This window comes from Vanellus vanellus (assembly GCF_965231255.1).
Source record: "Vanellus vanellus genome assembly, chromosome: 4".
Lineage (NCBI taxonomy): Eukaryota > Metazoa > Chordata > Aves > Charadriiformes > Charadriidae > Vanellus > Vanellus vanellus.
In genome coordinates this window covers 6,453,555-6,477,881 of record NC_138909.1, presented here as the reverse complement: position 1 = coordinate 6,477,881, position 24,327 = coordinate 6,453,555, and the positions used below count along the sequence as shown (strand labels likewise).

The window sequence follows — 24,327 nt, the reverse complement described above, 5'->3', positions numbered from 1 at the left end:
TGTAGAGTTTGGGATGTTCCCTGTGCTCTGACTCTGACTGGAGCAGGGACAGGATTCCTGTAGCTGGGTCTGTCATTAGGAGATTGGCCCTTTATCCATATCTGCTGCAAATTGTTTTCTATACTTCCACAAAGCATTTGAGGGTGGGCTAGGTGTGGTGTTTGTTTCTTTTTTTTCTTGCCTTGTTGCTGGAAATTGGCATAAATGCTGTGTCTCAGAAAAAGTTTTGATGCATTCCAACCCTGAGTATGGAATGCTTGGAGCCACAGTATTATAGATTTCAAGTGGTATGTTTTAGATTAAGAAGTATAAATGGGTGAGCTGTGAGAAACTCAACATGAGCCAGCAGTGTGTGATCGCAGCCCGTAAGGCCAACCATATCCTGGGCTGCATCAAAAGAAGTGTGGCAGCAGGCCAAAGGAGGTGATTCTGCCCCTCTACTCCACTCTCGTGAGACCCCACCTGCATCCAGCTCTGGAGTCCCCAGCATAAGAAGGACATGGACCTGCTGGAGCGTGTCCAGAGGAGAGCCACAAGGATGATCTGAGGGCTAGAGCATCTCTCCTATGAGGAGAGGCTGAAAGAGTTGGGGTTGTTCAGCCTGGAGAAGAGAAGCCTCCGGGGAGATCTTATTGCGGCCTTCCAGTACCTAAAGGGGGCCTACAGGAGAGCTGGGGAAGGAATTTTTACTCGGGCATGTAGCGATAGGATGAGCGGGAATGGCTTTAAACTAGAAGAGGGCAAGTTCAGATTAAACATTAGGAAGAAGTTTTTTCACTTTGAGGGTGGTAGGGCACTGGAACAGGTTGCCCAGAGAGGTTGTTGAGGCCCCATCCCTGAAGGTGTTCAAGGCCAGGCTGGACGTGGCCTTGGGCAACCTGGTCTAGTGGGAGGTGTCCCTGCCTGTGGCAGGGGGGTTGGAACTCGATGATCTTCAAGGTCTTTTCCAACCTAATTTTTTTTTTTTTTTTTTTTTTTTTTTTTTTTTATCATCCTGGGATTTTGAAGCTCAGCTGGAAAGTGTAAAATTTAAAACAGAGCTGCATTGCTCATCTAAATTGGATCCTTCTTACCTTCTCACTGTTAAACTTCTGTTCTTGTAGTCGCACAACTTTTTTGTAAGTAAGTCTGCCTGTATCTTGAATTCTTTTCTCACAGACTCACTTCCTTCCCAGCCACGTGGGCCCTGTACTTGGAGCAATCTCCTTTCTGTTACCATGTTACCTCTTTATACTGCAGAGACTCGATTCCAAAGTCATTTGAGTTGATAGATCCTATATCTTTTCTGTATTGGCTTGGATTGCACATCATTTCTCTTTCCTATCACAACATCACAGTTTCACTGTAGTGAGATCTCCATTAAAAATTGTTCAGAAAAAACATCTTGGGCACTATCAGTGAATGTCATAGTTATTGATCTTGCTTTTGTCCTGCAGCATTTTTCCTTTTCACTTCTGTATTTTATCTCTTGGAAAGTTTCCTGTCCGTACTTTGGCAGTGAATAATAATAAAGAACCATTTTATTTTTTACTGTATAATTTAAAGCTGACATTTAACAAATACCTAAGTACTTCCTTCTCATCTTGCCCACCTCCAAATAATTTGTCGTGCTGATTAAAGTTGAATACAGATCATGAGAAAATATGTTGGAAAGGCTCATTGGAAAGTGCTATTCCATGAAATATGCCTCGTTTGCAAGTGTTTTTCTGAATCTCTATATACTTGGCAGATTTCTGTATATTTGACAGATCTGTGATTGCTGATAAATGAATTTTAAACAAATCAAAGATATTTACTGTGGAGGGATTTATTTTATCAATATATCTTATACCTTTTTGGAACTAATTTGTATTCTATTAACAAGTCGCTTTCACAGAAATTGTGTACAGTACGTATGTTCAAAGGATCATTGAATTTGCCCCCAGACCTTTTTACACTAACTGGCTTTGTTTGAACCTAGCATTTTGCAGTGAAGAAAAGATCTCTTCTAAATGTATTAAAAATGACGAGTCCATGTGCAGTATCTGAAAATCACTGTCAGCCTGCATTAAATATCAAAGAGGGTCAAATAACTTAAAAGTTAAAAAATTGTTTCAAAACACAGAAAAATGTTGGGATTTTTTTAGGTGACATCTTTGGTTGTCATCATACGTCTTCTAGCAACTTTTTAACACGTTGTAAAGCTCCCCAAAACAGAAAAACTTAAATCCTCCTAACCCTTGAACTCCTAATGTTATAATAATTACAGGTTAGTATTTTGGGTTGATTTTTTTTTTTTTTTGGTCACCTCCTCTGATGGGAAAGAGAGGGTGACTACAGGAATCCAGAGAAGTACTGAGGGTGTTTTGAGGTATGCTGTGTGTGGCTTTGATGGCTTGATGATATTTATGACTTCTTCTGGACACTTCTTATGCGACTCTTTTGCAAGTTGGAAGTGTAGTCATGATAATTTTGGCACAGAACTTACATTTCGTAGCCTTTCAAATTAGCTTGTATGCTTTAAACTCATCTGTGCAGGTGCCCGTGTTGAGTGACTGACATGGTAAGCTCAAATACAGAAGTCTGTGTCACCAGAGCCCTGGGCATGACTGTGGTTGCTTTTTGGTAACATTTGTGCCACTGATTTCTACTTGAAGAGTGGATTTATTCTCACTGGGGAGTGATTTTCTCACTTTTAGATGGAGTTCTAGATCATCAATCAAAAGATGTTTAGAAATTGTTAAATGGACTGATTTCCAAAGAGAGAAATAGGCCCGAAAATTGGTTTTCTCTTTGTTTAAATTTAAGAAAAAAGTGATATCTAGATTTTTAACAAAGCCATGTAGTTTAAAACAGTGTTTTCTACCTACCACTTAAACTAGTTTGAGTGTGTCAGTGCAAGCATTTTCACGCACCCTGTGCTGAGAACCGGCACTCACAGGACTGAAGAGCCGTTTATCTTCAGTGACTGAAGGCACTGTTTATCTGTGCGAAGTCACCCTGCTACATCCAGGACGACAAAGCAAATGCTGTGATTACGCTGCACATTTTCCGTTCCTGGATCAGAGCCAAAGAACCCGCAGTGCAGAGCCTCTCTACAGTGCCATCTGCTCTTTGCCGAAAGCCAGGCATTCAGTTCTGGGTAGGAGTAGTGTGTTCAGCCTTTAATTGGCTCGTTCCTCTGGTCCACTTCAAGAGGTTGCTATTGTTTTGGGTTTTAATTTACTTCAGTTGCTGCATAGTTTGAGATTATCTCAAAACACGTAAATAGACTGCTTATCAAGTTGTTGATATCACAGCTTTGTGGGAGGGCATCTGTGAATTAAGTTCTTCAGAGCGATTGCTGTTCTGAATGTACTGTTACTCTAAACAAGGAGATTTGTACTTAATGGTGAGATCAGTTTTAAGTATTCGGCATTAAATCTTCCTGCGTCACACACAGCAGGTCCCAGTTTCATTTTATCTGAACCAAATTGGGCAAGACAGAACTGAGGAACCTAACTGTTCCTTATTTTTGGCAAAAATCAAGCTTCAGATTTTAAATTTTGGTTAGAAACTGTCTCATATTGAAGTTTCAGCACTTTCAGGAAATAATGGGGGGAGGAGAGAACTGGCAGATCTTGCTGTGTTTGTCTGTGGCTTTTTCTTGTGCTGCATTTACATGACTGAAGCTGCATTTTCAGCAGAGAGCATCGGATGCAAAAGCAGAAAGACATGTAATGCAATGGCTAGTCCAAGGCTGGCTGCACTGCGCACCAGTGCTACTATGAGTACCAAACCTGGGAATATCGAGGTGGTAGGAGATCACAGAAGTGTTAGATATCTGACTTCTTCAGAGCAAAAAAAAATTTTGAAGGCTTTAGTCATGTTTCAGATGAGTGTTGCTTAGGACCTCTTTCATCAAATGCTTTTTTTATTTCTTCGGTTGTTCTTCCATTTTGATCACATTTACAGTAATAATCCATTTCTCCCTCCCACTCCTCCTACACAACAGCCACACACAGATAACATATAACCTGCTGGCTTGTTTATCAACAGCATTTATGATTATATATGTTCCACTTTGTTTTAGAGCTATTTTGCAATATGGGTGATGCTTAAATGAGCTTACTTAAAAGTTTACTCAGCCTGGCTGTGACAGGCCCTGGATTTTTCACAATACGAAAATGGGTACTACTGGAAGGGTAATGGTTTTAGTCTTATGTATAATTTGCTAGTATATACTTCCTTTTATTTGGCGTACTATCTGTTTTCTGCTCCCTCCACTGTGACAATATGTCTGTTTATGGTGGTGGTCTGTAAAATCGAATCATTGAGCTGATCTAGGCAGGAAAAACAACACACAACACCACAAAACAAAAATCTCCTTTCCCTTCTCTGCCTCTTTTAGGCTGGCTCATTTCTGATATCCATCTTACACTGCATTCCCACAAAATATTGCTTTGGCACAACTGAAAACCAAGTGAATTACTGAGTGGGGTTGGGGAAAAAGAGCAAAGGTTTGGGAAAGTAGGATGCTCTTAAGCTAGAACTAGACTTGGAGAAAGAAAAAGAGAATGGGGCAAGAGCAGTGCAGGATTTAACATTTACAATACAGATGTGTTTGAACTGCATTTTGGATAACATTCTGAAACTCCAGTGTGATGAGTGCCTTATCTAGCTGTGATCATTTTTATAATTAAGATTTCTTTAGAATTAGTGAGTCTTGTTGTTGTTCTTGAAGGATCTATTTTTTTCTCTCCAAATGCATTTCTTGTATGTGAAAAACTTAGTGGTTCTTAATGCAAATTAATACTCCAATAAAAAAGTGCTTTTTTGGTCTGTTTAGGTATATCAAGGAAGTACTTGGGGCTTGCAGCACTGATAAATTTGGTAGGTTAGCACCAAGGAAATTTTGCATGCTTTTCCCAAACACTTTCAATTATTGCAAAATCCCGTAAATCGGGGAGCAAATCTGATCCTTTTTTACTTCAGGGTGTTCCTGTTCTACAAAGCCTTGACAGAGCAGAAAATTTATGTAATTCTGAGCAATTCTTTACATGACCATTATAACCCTGTATTTTCTACTGAGCCTTAATTCTTTGAAGTAGCTGAATTTTATCCATCTTGGCTTCAATTTCTCTGATCTAATAAAAACCTACAGCATTAAATTGCATATTATAGTTGTAAAAACTTACGGTTGTTTTAATAACAAACACTTGCATGTGGTATAATAACCTAGCTGCATCTCTTCCATTCAGATTCATAACCATAGGTTTAGATTTCGCACAACTTGTGCTGCCAGACTCATTGCAGTAAACTTTTTGTTGTGAAGAATAAGGAGTGCTGAAAAAAAAATAAATAGAAGTGATACGCTTTGCTGAAAAACTCATAAGAAAGAAAGGCAAAGCCATGGCTCTGCATCAGTAGTTTGGGAAATAGTGGAGGCAAGTCTAAGCAGGTGGCAGTGCTGCTTAGCTGGCACTTGCCTGACCATGCTCGGCTTGGTGGATCATGCCTGCTATCCCGGCAGAGAACTTTTCACTACTTTTTCCCATATCTTGGACTGGATGGATAAGGCTGGGTAGATGTACTCCCATGCTATGATAAAGAAATGGCTTCTGATAGCTGGGCTGGCTTGTACAGGCATGCATTAAATTAGGTGCCAAGCACTGAGGGTCACGCTACAAAATCTGCATATGACTAAGAGTCAGGAGATATGTATAACGGACCTTGTCAAGCCACAGGGGAGGGGACCTCCCCACCCCAGCAGATGTTAGCAGTAGGACTTCTGGAGAACTGCTTGTTTGTGGTGGCTGGGTGTGCAGCTGGGCCATGCGGTGATTTGGGAATTGTCAGCTTTAGCAGCTTCTTTCCCTGCGTTTCCCTGGCTTGGCAGAGCAGGGCCACAGAGAATCCGGAGCGCCCACTATGTGATCCCAGAGTGCTCCTCAGCAGGGAGTGTGCAGCACACCATTCCCGTGGGCCCCCGAATCTGGCTCGCCATCCTGTCACTGCAGAACCAGGAAGTGACATGTTCAATAAATATATACCTCTTTCTATGTTCTTCACTGTTTGGTTTTTGTTTTTGATTTTTTTTTTCTCCTTTTCAGTTTTTCAGAACTTTCTTTGCTTCTTGCATGAATTTTACCAACATTGGGATCTTCTTTTCAGTAACATCTAATCTGTATCCCTTTAACGTGGCCCATTTTTCAGCACGTGGGCTGCAATACATGGATAACTTGGCAAATGCATCCAAGACTGCTGAAATGTCTAAGCACGGTGGGATGAATTAGAGATGGAGTAGCAGTCTGAATTCTGTGGTTTTTTTTTTAAATTCAGGCAAGTATGGTCAGATTTCATTTAGTCCTTTCGTTTTATTTTTTGTTGTTTCAGTGGTGATAGGGAGTGTTTATTCTAGGTCAACATTTCTCAAATCTTATATTTTTAAGTTAGATACGTAGAAGCCAAGTTTAGACGCTCCAAAATAAGGCTTAATTCTCATTAGTACCCAGTGTCTGCAGCTCCGATTGAAATCAAAAGAATATAGCTTTCCATACTTCAACATGTTTTTGTTATAATTAAACAGACACTCATAAAACTCGGACAAGCTGGAATCAAGTTTCACATGAAACTGAATTGACATTTTTTTTCTTAATAGGATCCTTGTAATTAGTGATTACCAGATGCATTTAAAATGTGTGAAATGCCTGCAGGAACGGGAATTAAGAGGTGGGGAGGGATGCCAAACACCTCAGATCTTCTCCTGGCAGCTTTCCATTTTAAATTTCTGCTCTGCACATAGATGAAGCAGCATGGTTTCTATAAAATGTTCAGCTGTGGTTTCACATTAAGTTGATGTTACCAATAAAGAGAGTGACTTGTAATTGAAAACTTATTTGCTTATAAATAGCAGGTTTCAGTCTTGATGGCTCCCCACTTTATTTCAGTGGTCACGTTGCTGTCCTTAAGATAGGTGTTATGAAACCTGCCAGTTTTCTAATTCCAGCAACTATCATAATGTTATTACTTGTCATTTTGATCTAAAGAGAAGGATAAGTCTTCTGGGCTTCTTTTCTGATGAACTAGAGATGTCCCACATAGCCTGAAGAAACATGCCCAGTACTCTTACCAGCCTGCATCACAGGAGCAGAATGACTCCTCTGGATGAGGTGGTGTTGGCTCACTCTTTGTACCATCTGTTCTCTTACTTCTGATGGACAGGTGGTGGTACCTCATAAAATTAACAAAGCTTGCTTTTTTCCCTGTTCGGAGTTTTCATCCAAAAGGGAATATTTAAATGTGGACTGCTTACTGTTACCCCGGTGCATGTCCTTTTGTCTGGGAGGGGAGGTTTTTTCTTCTCTCTTTTCTCCTTGGAAATGCAGTGCTGGACAGTAGCTGGCCCTGACCAGAGGGAAGCTTGTTAGGAGCCTGTGTAGTTCTTGAACAACGCACTCGTGCACAGTAACTCACACATGACTCCTTTTCTTTTCTCTCCAAGTGATCTAGATGAGACTCATCACTCAAATTCTCTTAAATTTGGAGCAGTAGTTTTACTGGATGCTTCCGTGAAGCATATGAATTTTCTGGTCCATGTGAGGACGTGCCTGAACTCTAAAGTTTTTAAGATAGTTGATTCTTTTAGGATGAATAATAAAAGCCCTTTTTGCAACACTTCCAATGTTCCTGTGACTGCTGACAGCTTTGCTCCTTGGGTAGATTCTTGCCACCACAGCCAGAGACTTGTAGGAGCCCAGCTCCTACCCTTGCAAAATTGTCACGGATGGAGTGGTGGACTTAAGAAAGGATGGTGCTGGGAGGGAGAAAGTAGATTCCCAGCTTGCTTGCCAGCCATTTATGGCATATAAAGAGGAAAACAGAAATGTAGGCAAGACATTGTTATCTCTTCTCATTGTAATCGTGTACTTAAATTTTTCTTCCTAGATTGTTAAACTTTTTACTCCTTAAAATCTGCTTTTCTTCCTCCCTGTTTCTATTAGATTCACTGTGAGCAGCTCAAAAGGAAGAATAAAGATGCGGAGGATCATCTAGAATTGTCCCCCTACCAGTGTGTTGAGATGGAAAGGTATTAATTATCTTAATTTTATGTGGAAAAACTTCTTTTATTTTTATTTTTTTAAAAGTAGTTTATATTACATTGTTGGAAATATATAATTGAGTGTTTCCTGCATATGTCAATCAATTTATCTTCCAGAGACCCAGGTTAATACTTTTTTTTTCTGCTTTAATCTGTCCTGTGGAGATCTGTATCAGTTCTGTTTAAATAGGTGAAACATGGAAATTTTCTGTGCTGAGAAGAGCAAAATCACAGAGAATAGTGTAGGTTGGAAGGGACCTCTGGAGGTCATCTGGACTACTCTCGTGCTCAAAGCAGGGCCAGTTAGGTCAGGTTCCTCAGGGCTTGTCTAGGTGGGTTTCAAATATCTCCAAGTATGGAGATTTCATAACCTCTTTGGGCACCTGCTTCTTCACAAACTGCTATTAGTTCTACTGATAATAGCAGTAAAATAGGTTGTACTGTAGGATATAGAGATAAAGCTGTAACATTATGACTACAGCCTCTAATGAGGCTGTGATGATGGCAATGCCTAAGACTGTCAGTGAGTAATAAGGAGCTTTAAGAAAATTAATAATGCTGAGTTCAGTGAATACTGCTGTATTCAACAAGATAACCTCTGGCCAGAAAACCCCCCAACATTCATGATAGCTAAGAATGATTACAAGGTAGCTTGTATTAAGTATAGCGTGTGGATTTGGGAAAGAGAGAAAAAGAAAAGGTGAACGTAGATTGTTTTGGGAAGCTTAAGAAATAACACCTTACCCTTCTTTCTTCCTGTAAGAAGCAATTTTTCCCAGGTTGGTTTATTGTGAAATAACTGGATTTGCAATCCTTTGCAGACTGGGATTTCCCATTTATTCAAGATGTTGTGAGCTGCTACCAGTGTAGTTTGACTCTAGCCTGGCTCTGTGAAGGGAGGTGCCAGGTTCCTGTCTGGCAATGGCATCCCCGGTGAAACTGTATGCCAGTTGCTGGCAGTTTAAGCCCTGGACCTGTGCCGCAGACAGCCATGGAGCGAGCTTCCTCTGCCTTTCAGCTTGGCTGCCTAACAGCTACCACAGGCAAGAAGTTGGCTTGACTTAACAGAGCTGGTTGTCCTCCATTAGCTACTGTATGTTAAATTTCCTGGCTGCATTTCCAAATGGCATTCCTCTGTTTATTCTGCTTGCGCTGTTAGTAGATCACTGAAAATATCTCAGGTCTGTATGGAAGATGCTGACCCAAATGAATCATGGACTTCTCCAAGGGTGCAGCCCAGCTGTGAGCCCAGGTCAGTAAGGCATTGGTGAGGCATCCACATCCTGGCCAAGGCACAACGGGCTGTGCATAGGTCTTGTTCTGTTTGTGGCGATGCCTGATTCGGCAAAAGAAAGAATGGTGGTGTAAAGTACCAGTTAAAAATGTCAACTATGTAACTGCATCAGAATCATAGCTTTCCACAGAAATGAGTACGTGTAAGTTCCAAATAGACTCATGGTTCTCAAGCTGTATCTATGGGGCAAGCAGCCAGCCCAGAAAGGGCTGTTGGGTGGGGACCGTTTCAAAAAGGCGCCTACTGAGGCTAGGAGAGTATCCTAAAAGGGGTGCAAGCTTTTCTAGCTATTGGTCTTCATAGAAAAAGAGCAAGTACTTGAAAACGTCTAGATGTGTCTCCCTCCTCGTTCGTTAACTCTTAGATTTCAGTTCCTTGAACACTTTCCTGCCATCTCCCACCAGCTTTCTGCACGCATGCATTTTGGTGCGGGAATTCTTCTGCTCAGAAAGCACACCCTGCTTGGTGGCTCGGCTTGGCTGAGCTTTCCATTTGATTCATTTTCATGGCAGAACTTCAATTCCCTTTCCATGAGTGATCCACACGCAGCTACGTGAGCCCTGGGTGATAAGTCTGGGTGACAGTGCTCCATTTATTGTTTCTCCATAGAGACAGTTATCTGTAACTTGCTCGTGGTTTATTTAGACCCTGAGAAAGTTAGTGAAAGTAATTTAATTGGCTTTCCTGAGGTTTGAGCTCAGCCCAAATGCTGTCCATCAGGAAGAAATTCAGTTATGGTCTTGGTAGTATAATTAAGCAGAAGATCCAAGTGAAAGGGGAATGATGTTATTTTCCTGACATAAAAGCTGTGTAGGGTACAAAAGTGAGGCGGCAGCATTGAAACCCAGTCCCAAAAGACAGGAAGCTCAAGGCACGGAGGGGAGCAGCACCGTGATAAGTAATATGCCATTTAACGCGAACCAGCTAGTTGTCGTCATCTTGCGTGTTCATATTTGTTAAAGGGAATAGCCAAAGTCTGGGAGACACTAAGTGCCTGTATATCAGTAGCTTTAATTCTCTCTTCACTGAGATGGGACAGATTATAGGTGCAGCTTCAATTAATCACTCAGCCCTTTTATTTTTTTTTTTCCACTTATTTTCAGAGAAACCAGATGTGTTTCGATTAAGAACATGCTGCTCTTTTGTTGTTGTGATTTGTGTAATTCTTAAAATTAAGCAAAACTATTAAAGAATAATTGTTTCTGTTCACATTAACAGCAAACAGCTTCTCCAGATGTGGCATTCGACAGCCACACAGCTGCTGGCTATTAAATGTGCCTTAAAAGCTCCATTCCTTTGTCGTAAAGGGAACCGAAGTGTAGGGACGTTTATGGGGTGATAGGCAGATGTTTTGGCTACATCAGATTTGAGCGAAAGTTTAAGTGGTTTCTCTGCTATAGTCACAGTATGTGCATGTTTTAACCCCTATCATACACCTTGCCTTATGAAGCTCTCTCCTTGGGACTGGAGTGAGATTATTTCTAATCTCACACTTACCTCCCAAGCAACAGTGCCAGCACTTTTTTCCCAACATCTGGGATATCTCACTCTGAAGACAGTGTAGTTGTTCAGCTAGGTGGATCTCAGTTGCTGCTGGTGACTGGCCTTCCAGCTACTCTTTTGAAATACTGGGTTAATTTTTTTTTGGGTGACACTTGAGTTAAGAAAAAAAAAAAAGTTGGAAATAATTTGAAATAATATTTTGCTTTTTTAGAAAAATAATTCTTTTTAAGTATATCCTCATAATTGTCAAAGGTAGGTGTTCTTTTTGTGTTTGTACCAGCACAGTACTCTTTATGCCCAATAAACTGTTTTTTATAGTGGTACATGTGAGGTAGAACTAGTGGAGCTCAATTTCAAGAGATCTGGATTAAATTCCCAAGCCTAAACTCTGAGTGGAGATCTGCTCGCTGGGTGTTGAGTACTAGAATAGCACCAATGATCCTTAGGGAGCCGCACCACATTGTAATTATTCTCTGTCAGCTCAGAATCTACGAAACTTGTAAGAGCTCGTGAGGCTGCAAAAGTTTTTTTCTAACAAAAGTCTTTTTGTTTTCTTTGGCAAAATTTTGATCTTCCCATTGCTTGCTGGACTGGAAATTTTTTGTCATTTACTCTTAACTGGGTTAGACTTTAATATAAAAATCCCAATGTATTTACATGCAAAAAATCTAAAAATTCTACAAAACTGAACTATCAGAGCAAAAATCCTGTAAAATCATATGGAACCCCCCAAAAAATAGGCTAGTTCTACAGATAAACCATCATTTTTAAGAATTATATGCCTAGTTTTATTCCTATTTTAAGTTGGTTTCTAGTACAAGTTAGATTAAATATTCTATAATCCAGGTCTCATTCTCTCCCATATTCTAAAGGCTTTTTTTCTGAATCACAGAATCATGGAATTTTCAGAGTTGGAAGGGACCTCTAGAGATCATCTAGTCCAACTCCCCTGCTAAAGCAGGACTGCCCAGAGCACATTACTCAGGACTGCATCCAGGCGGGTCTTGAAAATCTCCAGAGAAGGGGACTCCACAACCTCCCTGGGCAGCCTGTGCCAGTGCTATGCTGAAGTGTGTGCTGAAGTGAAATGCGTCATCATAAATAGGGGAAATGTTAGCCGGGCCGGTTTGCCTTGAAATTTGCCACATTTTTTAATTTATCTGAATCAGTTCATCCTCCATAATTCAAATGCAGAAATTTCTTTCTTTCTGTGGATCTGGTCCTTAGGCTTAGCCAAGCAAGCATCCTACGTCCCAAATGCCCACCCAGGGGGATGAAGCATGTGTTTAACCCCTAGACTCTGGAATTCATTTCCCGTCAAAATATGACTCCATGGTGTTGGTGTCTGGCTGTAAATCCTGGCTTAAAACCTTTTTGCACAATTGTTTATGGTGTGTATTTGTGCTTTCACCAATCACAGGAGAATGACCCCAACACACCCGCCTTCAAATTATTATTTAAAATAGAGTTATATACCTTTGATATTAACATTTTGCAATAAATGCCTTGGAACATGTTGTAGGTATGTCTATTGTTGCCATATAACTGCTATTAGTAAGTAATAATGCCAGTTCCCAGTGAAAGCCAGGGAGAGCCAAGAGCTCACAAATGGTACCATCTGCAGAGCTGGGACTCTGCATGGGGCTTGTACCTGGCTATTTGATAAACATGTATTTCTTGGCCATCAGTCTATGCTTCTACAAGCCCCAAACTCGTGGCTTATCAAAAGAGTGTGGAGCAGGCCATCAGGAGCTGAACTGGTTGCTGCTCCATTATGAAAATGTGTATTAGTGGGAGTTGTTCTGTCTTCTGCTTCTTCACCTGACCAGGATAAGGTGGGCTGCAAGGAGTGCCCTTGATGCTGTTAGAACCCACTGGTGTCCACACCTCACACTGCTGCCCTTCTGGTGCCATCATATTCTGGCTTGATACTGATAAGTGATAGTTTTGGACCAAATATAGGTTTTGATCTGGCTCAATTACATGCATAATTTAATCAAATTCCCTGTGCGTGTACAACCAGCACTTCATTGCCTAACCCTGTGAGGACAGACAGACCAGCATGGTTTGTTTAGCAGGGTGCCATTGATCTGCGTAGGAATTTCAGTCCCATTCACATACGAAGAATGTGCTGGGCACAATTTTTGTTCTGGCTCCCAGCTGAAAAAACGAATTGCTGTAAAAAGTATGCAACCATTTATAAATAATGAGTTACAAAAGACTGATAGAGCCTAGATATTTAAATGGCACAAAGATGTACCATAGAGCCAAAAGTGAACACTATTTAAAAGGCAGCTAGGTGAATACATGGGAGAAATGAAAACATCTTTTATGTGGTGCACAGTTAGTCTCTAACAGTGAAATCCTGCATGGTTATGGCAACTTGCAAACCAAAGAGAACAGACCTAATTGCTTACTCTTGGAGGACATGGCTAGGAGGGTATTGGCTGCTACTTTTCAGATGTGACATGGAAATTATGAGTAAAGTTGTTTCCTGCAAGCTGCTAAAACTTACTCTGGGAGACCAGCTTCCTTTGTCACATCTGTAGGTTCGGCTTCCATGTGAAGTATCTCAATTTTCCCAAAAAAGACAATTTAGCAACTAACTTAACATTTACAAAAAGGACTTAATATTTTAATCTTTTATTGGCTTCTGCATTAAGCATAATATGCTATGTAAGTAGGATGAGCTGTGTATTTTTTATATCTTCATATACTTTAGAAAGCTTTTGCACATAGAAGGGATGTACTTTGTCCCGTATGACCACATGAAACTGCTTTTAATATTCTCCGATGATTGATTTTACAAAACATAAAATACTATGTATCCCAAATTTGAATGGATTTAATTTTTCTGGTTTTCTTTCTAACAAATTGCCTATTTGCATAATTTAGTTATTAAAACCCGAAATACTTCATTTTAGAAAATTCTGACAACAGCATAGAACAGTAAGGGTATTAATTGTGTAGAAACGTACATGTGAACTTCACAAAATCAAAAGTAGTTTTGAAAAAATTGCTTTGTGCAGACGCTAAATGCTGTGTGCCCTCTAGAGCTCACCGGGGGAAGCGCAGGTAGTCGTCAAGAACTGGTTTTCCCTGGGGTAGGACCAGTATCTTGAAGACATATTCAAGCACTCAGATCATCTGTGTTCTCTGAAAGTCTGGACTGTAAAATGGGTCTATACACCAGATATGATTAAGGTTTTACATCACAATAAATATATCCTTCCAATTATCAAAGTGGCTAATCTTAAAATACAGGTAAACAGAGAAATAGTTTCTGGTCAGAAGACTTTGGTCTAAAAACTGAGGGAGAACCAAGTGCACTGAGAAATCCAGTCAATGCAGTAATTTTCTGAATTTTGTGATGATGTTGAAACACATGGATATTACAGAGCAGCAATCGATTTGTAGGGATTTGAGTCTTTTGCGGTTCCCTTTCTTTTACCCAGGCACAGCTGGTTCCTGCTCTTGCCCAGGTGCTTCTAAGCCCAGAAAGGAGAATGCAGAGATGCAGGGTGGGAGCAGCTGGAGGTGAACATCATTTACAGCCACAGTGTCAGACAGACTGTGGCAAGCAGAGCAGAGGAATGAACACTTCCTGGCTGAAACAAAAAATAATATTTAAAGCCAACCCACCATCTTTATGGGGTATTTCCCAGCTTGATTCACGCTCTGATCTCTCAGGAGGCTGTGGTCTCACGCCTCCTCTCGTTGTGGCTGAAAGCAGCAGAGATGAGTTCAGCCTGCCGAAATACTTGCTGCTGCACTCCTGCCAGAGATTGCTGCCCATCTTTTGCTGTCCTCAGGACAGCACCTAGACATTGCTCTTTTATTTTGAACAGTTGTTGTACTTTAAGCTGCTTTATTTTTTGTAAAAGAGTTTAAGGAAACCCTGAGTACTTAGACCAAGCTGGGTGAGCGGGTTGTGCTGGCAGCTGGGGATGGTGATGGAGGAGGAAAGTGGCTGGGGCTGTAGAGGAGATAAACTCTTTGGCTGGCTTTGCTGCAGCTGGAGCAGGATGTGCGACTGCAACCCTGGGCAATGAGCAAAATACCCTTTACTAGAACCCACTTGTAAGTCAGAGTCTTTTCTCTCAGCTGAGCGGTAAGCTGGTTGCTCTACTGGTCTCACGCAGGAGGCGCATGGAGCGAGGAGAGCAACTAGCCTACCTTTGGTTGGTTGCCTAAGCACAGATAAAACAATGAAGTTTTGAAAGCTCAGTCTGAAAATATTGGCCTGTGGTTTTAGCAGCTCTGTCCTAAATCCCTCAATACAAAAAGTTTCACCTCGCTTTACTTAACCTCTCCTTTCCTTTAGTCACATTTCTAGGGGCTCTAAGGAGGCTGCAGCAATAATTTCTCTCTTACTAGGTAAATGTAATTTCATGCACTTTTCCTAAAACTGCACCATGAGCGATTGCTTCCGTGCTGTGGCTATTCAATTCTTCCGAGCATCCTCACCGAGTGCTCTGCACAGAGGATATCCAATTCCGTTATGCAAAGCAATCTCAGGCTGGGTCAAGCATAGGAGTCCAAATGAGCTGAAGATGCTGTTTCCCAGGGAAGTGCACTTGAGAGAAAAGGGGTGCTGCTGCTTGTCTTGCAAAGTTTGCATTGTGTAGCTGATTCAAAAGGAAGGCTACAAGCAGAGCGCTTGGTCATGCTGCTGCTTGAGAATTTATTGTCTGGTAACCTTAGCCCAGAATTGCTTAAAAAAGAAAAAGTGCCACTCGCACTGGTCTTTTCAGGATTTTGCAATATTTAGCGAGATGCAAAAGGGCTGGATTTCTTTCGCAAGGTTCCTTGGTTTCCTTCTGTAGTTTTCTTCGCGAGCTGCCACGTGGGGCCCGTGCTGCTGGGGCTCACCTGCCACCCACACGCAGCTGAGGCTTTGAAAACTGCCATGAGCGTTCAGAGCAGCTGTAGCCTGCTGCACCACTGTGAGGTTCATGAAAATGTGCATCGATAAGGTCTTTCTCTTAAATGTCATGGCTTTGAAAAGAGTTACAGCCAGTTAAAATGGTCTAACAAAAGACAGTACTCTCTTCAGTTGGGTACTCTGTTTCTTTGAACTCGCACTAGTTGCTATATTGATTTTTTTTTTTTTTTTTTAAAAAGCAAAAGATTAGTACAAAGAAATATTCTGCAGAGAAGAAAAATGACATGGTATGTTCTAGTACTTCAGGACCTTCTAGTGCTAAAAAAAAAACCCAACCCTGGTCTTGGTTCCTTGTGTAAAAGTCCTATTTCCCTATGCTGTAGGTCTAGCTCTTGAAAGACCTCCAAATATCTTGTTTCTGCTATGAAACAAGATATTGTTTGGTGCAGACAGGCTTTGTGGCAGCTCGGAAACTGCTGTGAAATTCCAGCTTGTCCAACTACTAGGCGGCAAGTCAAAAAAAAGTTCTTGAGTTTTACTTGTCCTTGTTTGCTACTGTTGGCATTTTATTGTAGTACCTCTGCAAATGATTTTGCATTCGTGTTTAATGAAAATACATTTTTGTTATAGTCTGTGTTGTAAATATCGAGAATAAAATGAATCATTTTATGCTATCAGCATGAAATTCGCCACACTTACTTACTCTTAGGATTAGGATAGATGGGTTTGCTTATTGGATAATTTTATCAATTGCTCTTCCAGCATTTCCTCAGAACGTGCAGTGCAGTCTCTGTGGTTGCTTGTCTAAAGCGCAATAAGTATAACTGACAAATTCTTACTGCTTTCCATTTTTCTGGTAGTTCAAATTGAAGAATTTAGTGTTTTCTGCCTAAATCAATAAGTGATCTTGCTATAACAGGTTAGTAATTCTTTTAAGCCTTGCAGCTTTCTTTCTGGTCGTGCACTACATGTAGAGTTGGTTTAAGCTGCTTAGGAAATGGAAGTCTGAGCTTGTAAAAGACATGAGTATTTCTCGAAAACTTGGGTTGGGTCTAGGGCTTTGGGGGTTTGTTTTAATTATGCCTCAGTCCGTTCTCTGAAAGTCACATTCCACCATTAAGGTGTATTGAGTAATCAGCCCTAATTGCTAGTTAGTTCTGCGAATTTGGAGCAAGCCCTTAAGCGCGCATAAGTCTTGTGTGTTCTCAGCAGAGACCCTGGAAGAAAAGAATTTTCCCACTGAATGAATATCATTTTCGTGTTCACAACAGAGCAATTTTTACAAGATATGAATGTTTTTAAAAGGAACTTTCAAGAAAAAAGATTGAAAATACATGTCAGTTATCTATTAAGAAGTGTTACAGAAAACAAAATGTGCCATCAAAAAACTTTGTGAACTGAGGACCTAGTTTTGGAGTTCAAAACCAGTTTAACCATTTCAATTGCATTTTTGGTAAAGTTGAATTTGAAATTCTTGAAGCTGCAGGTGGTTGGGTGGGGTTGAGGGCATATGACAGTGTTCATATAATCCCCAAAAGGGTCGACTTGGATTTTGTAGATGCAAGGTAGTAGAATTCATAAAGACTGCTTGTTTAAATATTTTACATTCATTTCTGTCACAGAGGACTTAGAGATTGCCTGTGTGACACTGCTCTAGTGCTCTCTGATTGTGTACCAGGGGAGAAGGGAGCAGGAGCTCGTTGCAGGACTAGCTCTGCTGTCTGTCTTGTCACATTCAGAAGACAAATTTACCTTCTCAGTGCTCAAGTTTTGGTGTAAAATTTAACATTGCTATTTCTTTCTAAGCAGGTGTGAAAGTAAAGAACTTGATATTGAAATAAGGAACCTGATAGAGAAGAATAACACTTACCAGTTGTGTGAGGACCCTGAACCTATTGCCCAAGAGAATCCAAATGCTCAGAGAACTTCATGTTCCCTTAAGGTAAATGCAGTCTGCTTTTGCAACGTTTATCTGCCAGGAAAGAACATTCAGGGGTGTTCCCTGGGCAACATGATTGTGCATGAAACTTTCTGATTTCTAAAATGATGCAATGAACTTGCTACACTTTTTTTTTTTTTTTTTTTTTTTTTTTTTCCCCTGCCTGATACAGCTACTTTCTGTTATCAGGAAGACTGAGTGAGAAGACGTGTTTTGTAGTGCTTTAAAAGGTCAGCTACATCCACCGATTATCCAAAGTGCCACCCTCTGTAGTCAGCTGTGCCTGTTGCATAATGTAGATCCGCAAAACTGCATACCCCAGGAGCACTGACATTTCTTTAGGTTGTTGCATTTGGTGGTTCTGCTTTAATTGAGGATGAGCGGAGGTGTGGGGGACTAAGATCTTTGGTAGTGTCAGAAAGGCTTTTAGATAAATAGGAAGAAAGAAGAAGAAAAACGATGATTCAAACCCACGCTTCTGTGGTATTACAAGCAGAAAAATCTTAAGCCACCTGTTAAGATGGTCATCTTTGCTTGCAGTGAAGCAGTGGCTAACAAGCATGACAAAAACTTGTTCTAGGTTTCCCTCCTCTCCCCTGAAATAGCAAGCTGCTTTTTATTGTGCAGTGGGAGGACCAAAGGAAATTCCTGTTTTCTGCAAACTGGGAAAGGGAGGAGAGAGAGGAGCAGAAGAGAGAACTGATTAAGCCATGAATGCCACCCACCTTGCAAGGGATGACACACTTACCTGCCTGTGTGACTCCACTACGGGGCGGGAGGGGGAAGGAAACCTCTGAAGGCTGCACCCTGAGGCCTAACGCAGGAAATTGATGAGGCGGTAAAGGAGAGATGACTCTCTTCTATGAAATCTGAAATTACACATAGCTCCTTTCACATGTAAACCGCCATCTCCAAAATGACTCACGAACTTAGGGCATGAAGCTGAGCTAAGCGTAAGGAGATGCCCCAGGGTCAGCCTAGTGGGATTAGAAACAGTGAGAGAGAAGCCACAGGGAGGAATGGGGATTCCCGGCCCCAGGGGAGGAATAAGCACGGTAAAACAGAAGTCGGTGCAGAATCAAGTAGCACTGAGCTATGAAACTACAGGGCAGAACAGCAAGCCACAAATGGTCTGTGGAAACACCTGGTTCCCTGTGTTAGCCTCCCTCCATCAGAAGATGTAGGAAAGGATTTGGTGGATGCGGGGAGGAAAAAGAAAGGATGTGCTCACCTTAACTGTTTCTGTGGGGTGCTTCAGTGCTTTGCACAGAATACATCTGCAGTGCTTTTAGGCTTTTTGCATTTATAGCACTTGTTTGCCCTTGAAAGATCCGCGTGTGTGGTTTTCATAGCTTAAAGGAGGAAAGTTTATGATATTTCTGCACTGGAAATATACTGGCTATTTTTTATTTATAATTTTAAGTCGGACAGCTTTTCACTTGGCTGGTTATTGACTTGGACTTCAAGTGGGTGACAGCTTGACAATTGTGATGGTAAGCTCCAACAACCTCAGTATAAGGTGCTTGTACATGTATCAAATCATGTGTTTTGGAAAATGAAGCAGTGTTTTTAACAAACCTACCATGCTTTCAACTACTAAGGTTATAAAATAGTATTAAAAAAAAAAAACAAACCAGAAGATGTCAGTTTGTGAAATGAAATGCTGTTTTAGTCTTAAAATGAGGGGAAAATTCTGTATTTAGGAATTAAGAAAAAGTTAATAATGAAACAGAAGTGTACCCTTCCCTATAGTGTTGGTCATTCATCAGGAAGCTGTTTGGCAAAGCCAGCAAGTCATTTTTATTCTGTAACTTTTTTTCTGGAGCGAAGAGTATATAATGCACACTGCAAAATGGCATTTCCTTCTGAGCTTCAGTGGCTTTCGAGACTGTTATCTGGAAATGTCTGTAAAAAAAATTCCCTTTTTCACCAGGATTTTTTTTTTTCCATAAAAATATGTAATAGCATTGTGGTTTTAAAAGCAAATATTTGAGAGAGACAAAGTGTTGGTCTGCAGAATGAACTAATTCTCAGCACATCCTTCAACCTATGATTCCTTTACCTGTAGTACTTTAATTGCAGCTTGTCAGGATGCTATGTTCCCTGCTCCAGGAGACGGAAAAGAGGCAGGAGAGGACAGAGAAACATCTTTACAGGCAGGTCACAGCAGTCAGAGCCTGTTGATGTACTTGGGTGCCTGACGCCCACATACGGTTTATTGGTCTAATATAAGGGACTTGAGTGCCTGTGTCCCTATATGTAGTTTGCCTAGTTGAGCTAACTGTCTGGCATTTTTTAAGTGTTAAGCTGAAATGAGAGGTGAGAGATTTGTGTGGCATTGTTATTTTACACTGATTTAAGCTCTTCTCAGTTTAGGGAAATATGTTTACTTTTGCTAGAACCATTGATCAAAAAAAGGAAACATGCATTGAAATCTTTTACTGATTAGAACAATTCACAACTACTGATCTATTCCCACTATCTTCTGTAACATCACTTATTGCTGCCACGTGCAGCATGAGTTCTTGTGAAGGAGAAGGCTTGCAAGCGACAGTCCTGCAGAGGCCATAGTTTGTGAAAATGCCTGTCCTCAAAACGTGCCTCAAGAAGGAAAGGGTTCCTTGTTCTGTCTTCTACAGAGGGGGAAACTGAAGGCCAAAAGGATCAGGCAAGTTGCTATTTTAATATAAAAAAATCAAAGAAACATATTCCTTATCACAAAAAAGCAGCTTCCTTTTTCAAATTTAAGTATAAAGCTGATTGCATTCAACTAGAATAAGATAGACTAAATATTATGCATCAAATACAAATATTACTAGAAAGGACTCATGCAGAGAGTTTTCAGTATGTTTAGGGCTTCATCAAGATTTTACACACACGAAGGATGTTTTCTGGGGGAGATGAGGGTGGATAAAAGTATTGAATAGGAAGGGAAGAATAGTAACTAAAATAATTAGTTTTCTACATCTTGCTCTAATTTTATCTGGTTCCCACATATTAAGGCACACATTTGCATCTGCACATATTATTCTGTCAGAGTGAGTACTTAACCGAACAGCACAAAAGGTTGAGGCTGACATACTTAAGGGAAAATCCCTTTCAAGCACACTTCTCCAGGTGAAGCACATGGGCCAGGTTTAGACAGGAAGAGGTAGATTCTTCTTCTGTCTTAAAAGCTGATTTTATTCTTCAACTAAAATCCCTCATTTTTTACCATTTGACCGTATGCACCAGAATGGGAAAAGGGGTTGCAATAGATATTGTAGCAGGCACTACTGGCATGATAACAGCTTCAGGAATAATGCCAAAAGCAAAGCTCAACAAAAATGTAAGCAAACAGAAGGCTCCCCAGAAGCCACCAAATTTTAACTGAAGTAGTATCAGAGTAAATCTAGCTCCTACAATTCTGCAACTGAACATTACAATAAATGAAACAAACTCCAGCAAGCCTCACAGCAGATACCTGATAGGCGAGGAAGAAAGAAAAAAAAAAAAAAGGGGGGGGGGGGGGGGGGAAGATGACTTTACTATTCTGTCATCAAGGAAAGATTTTCTTTTGCTTGAATCAAGCATTTTAATGTTTCTTGGTTTCACTGCAGTTACAGAACAGACAGAATTATCAGAAGTGACAAGTGGCTTTCAGTATCTTAATTTGTGTGTGCCTATTTTGTAATACTGTAACAGAAGCCTTTCCCAGAATTTGATTTTTCTCCCACTGCAAGCTTCCCAAAGATGACCAAAAGGCTTTTACACTCAGAAAGGTCAGGTCTTCCTAGAATACAAACTAAAATAAATCTATTTTTTAAATAGGGAAAAAAAACAACCCAACCTCAAAGCTGCTACTAATAGAAATTACAGATCAACATAGAAATAGACTAGAAATTAAGAAAAGGTTTCTAAACAGTTCAGTCCACTTTGTCCTTGCAGGTGGGCTTTTGTGCTGCCACTTGTGAGTTAACTCGGTGAGTTTCTGAGGGGCAGCAAATCCTACCTGGTCCAATTTGCTTCCTGGAAATCTTTTTCCATAGCTGGTTGCTGACTGGCTTATTCCTACTCCTCACAGCAGTCTCTCTACAGGAGCTCTTGGCTCCCAGCTCCTTGCCAGTCATTCCTGGTAGCCATGCTCCAAAGCCTCTAAGACTTTTTTCCCTGAGTGTGCTCAAACTGATTGCCATAAAAGAGGATGTTTCCCCCTTCACCCAGTCTTTAAAGTAATACAAGATAGCTGTGAACAAAAGTGAAAGATAAAACTGGTACCATCTGTCATAATGACTGGAGCTAACGTGTTTTTTGAAAAATACGTGACCAGTTCTCTTCTGTCACCATTGCCTGTACCACAGACAAAAATCAGAAATGCTGAGGATAATGCTTCATAGACTACATATGTGAGTATGAATTGGGAGGAAAAAAAAGAACATGAGGAGTGGAAGAAAGTTGGGTAAAGATCTTACTAAGAATTCATGCTGATTAAGAGGATAAATGTTTTAAATCATTATTCACAGACATTACAAAAGGTTTCAGACTATTAGTCAAACTTGCAGGGGCAGGTTTGCTCACTATATTTTCTTAATACATTTAATCTTGTTTTGATCAGTCACTGTAAAAGAGACAGAGCGGTGGAAGCCAAGGAACAGAAGGGCTCATGTGTACATTAAGGAAGCATTTTTATAACACACATAGAGGAGAAATTATCAACCACTCTTCTAGGAGGAGCCAGATCTGACCAGCTCTCCAAAGCCAGAAAATTATAATTCTTGTTGCATTAACTTCATTTTCTTGAGCTACCGGACTTCACTTGCCCTTCTGGAGAGCAGACTCTGCTCCACTTCTCTCCTTTTCTGTGTTTACTTGAACCATGCTCAAATGTAAAGAAAAGTTTATTTATGTTCAGTGGTGGTTGATGCTACAATTACACATCGCAGCCCAGTGGCAGGAGTAATGACATTTAGTTTCCTCGTCTGGGATGGATAGAAGGAACTTACAAAGGAATTGACTTTCTGGAGAGTGAGTGGAAGTAGAAGTAAGGGCTGAGAAAAGGATGAAAAGAGAATCTAAGTTAGTTACACTTTTGCTCTAAAATGTGTGATGGACTCCAGGTAGATAAAGGCCTGTACGTCTCTGTATTTTAGGCAGACTAGAACAAGTGACACAACTCTGTCCACTGCAGACTATCATGTGGTTTTACACATGTTTATGAAGAAGTCGGAGGCAGTTATACTATAAGACATTGCCAAGTTAGTATTTCTTCACTCAGAGACTATTCCCTGCAGTTTGTTTTCTCGTGTTTTTTTTTTTTTTTTTTCCACTGTAACAAGTAAATGCCATGACACAGACTGACTTGTTCATTTAAAGAGGAAGAGATGAAATAATCAGGGAAACTAAGGTTCGTGAAAGCATTAGATTGGGATTTATAAAACTTAATGACCAGTTTGTCAGTGCTGTTACATCACATTTAGCAAGTCTTGATTTTGCATGTTAGTGGCTAAAGTAGGTATGATTTCACCACAGTAAAATCTGATTTTTAGTTGTCTGTGATAAGAGAGTGACTAGATTTTCCCCACAATCCCTTTACTGCAGTGTTAGAGATGGTGCTAATTTGCATGGCAGCATCCAGCCTGTGTGTAGTCAGGGGTATTGCCCACATCTGAGGTGCCATTTCAGTCCACAGCTGCAAGAGTGGCTCAGGCAGCTCCTGGGGAGCCCTTGCCTTCGTTAGCGCTGATGGACATCCTCTCAGCACAGCGCACAGCTGACGTTGTTCCTGCTTGGGCATGCTTGGTTTCTCCTTGGGTATCTTCTCTGCTTTTCTGCAGACATTTACCAAACAGTGCAATACCTACCACACATATCCTGCCTTGCCTTTGGCAACACTGCTAAGTCTGTGTTTTCCTCCAAAATTTACTTGCCCTGGTGTTTGTGGTTCATGCTTTACAGACACCCTCTTCAGCTGTCATTTTTGCTTCCTGTGAAGCTTCCTGAGCTTCCTGTGACTGTGTAGCACTAGGACAAATTTTCCTCCAAAATCTTTAACTGGTCTGCTTATATTTTGCAGGCCGGAAAATTTTAACAGCTTTTTGAATGTTTGTTTGGATCTGTAAACAAATTTTTAGGTTTGCGACTGCATTTACAGCCTGGTCTTCAACTAAAATTCTCCAAGCAATTTAAAACTGCATATTTGATTCAATAGCTTCAAACCAAGTATAAATGCCTTAAAAATATTTTTCTTACTTTGACTTCTGAAGTCTGATAGTTGTCAAAAAGTCTTTATTTCAAGGATTTTTATATACCTCAGATTTCCGAAATGCTGAGGTACAACTAACTTGTTCTTCATTGTGTAGCAGTAGACTGATAAACAATTGTAGTGTCTTTATCTCTGCAATACCAAAGAAAATGAATGTTGTCATCTCCTTGTCTTTCTTTTCAGTGCTACTAACTGTTTTCACAGAGAGAGACAACAATTTTGCTTCAACTTCTCCCAGTTTTTGCTGGAAGAATACCACCACCTCTGAAGAACTTGAGCTTTTGTTCCATACTCATTGACATTTCTTCTGTTCATATAGATTTCAGACATACTCTTCTCTTTCCAATACCCCGTACTGTTCTTACGTGGCAATATGTACAGAAAAGCACTTGCAAGGGAAGGAAGA

The 24,327-nt window shown here is 40.5% G+C and overlaps 1 protein-coding gene across 1 annotated transcript in view; it reads left to right on the top strand.

Moving 5' to 3' along the window:
* Positions 1-24,327, top strand: part of TNIP3 (TNFAIP3 interacting protein 3) — a gene marked incomplete at its 5' end in the record, with an annotated part of 78,271 nt that overhangs the window by 21,624 nt on the left and 32,320 nt on the right. Inside the window, 2 exons of the mRNA XM_082482444.1 lie at positions 7,962-8,047; positions 17,548-17,683. Of these exons, the coding sequence (XP_082338570.1) occupies positions 7,962-8,047; positions 17,548-17,683 (222 nt within the window). The remainder of the gene's footprint in view (positions 1-7,961; positions 8,048-17,547; positions 17,684-24,327) is intronic.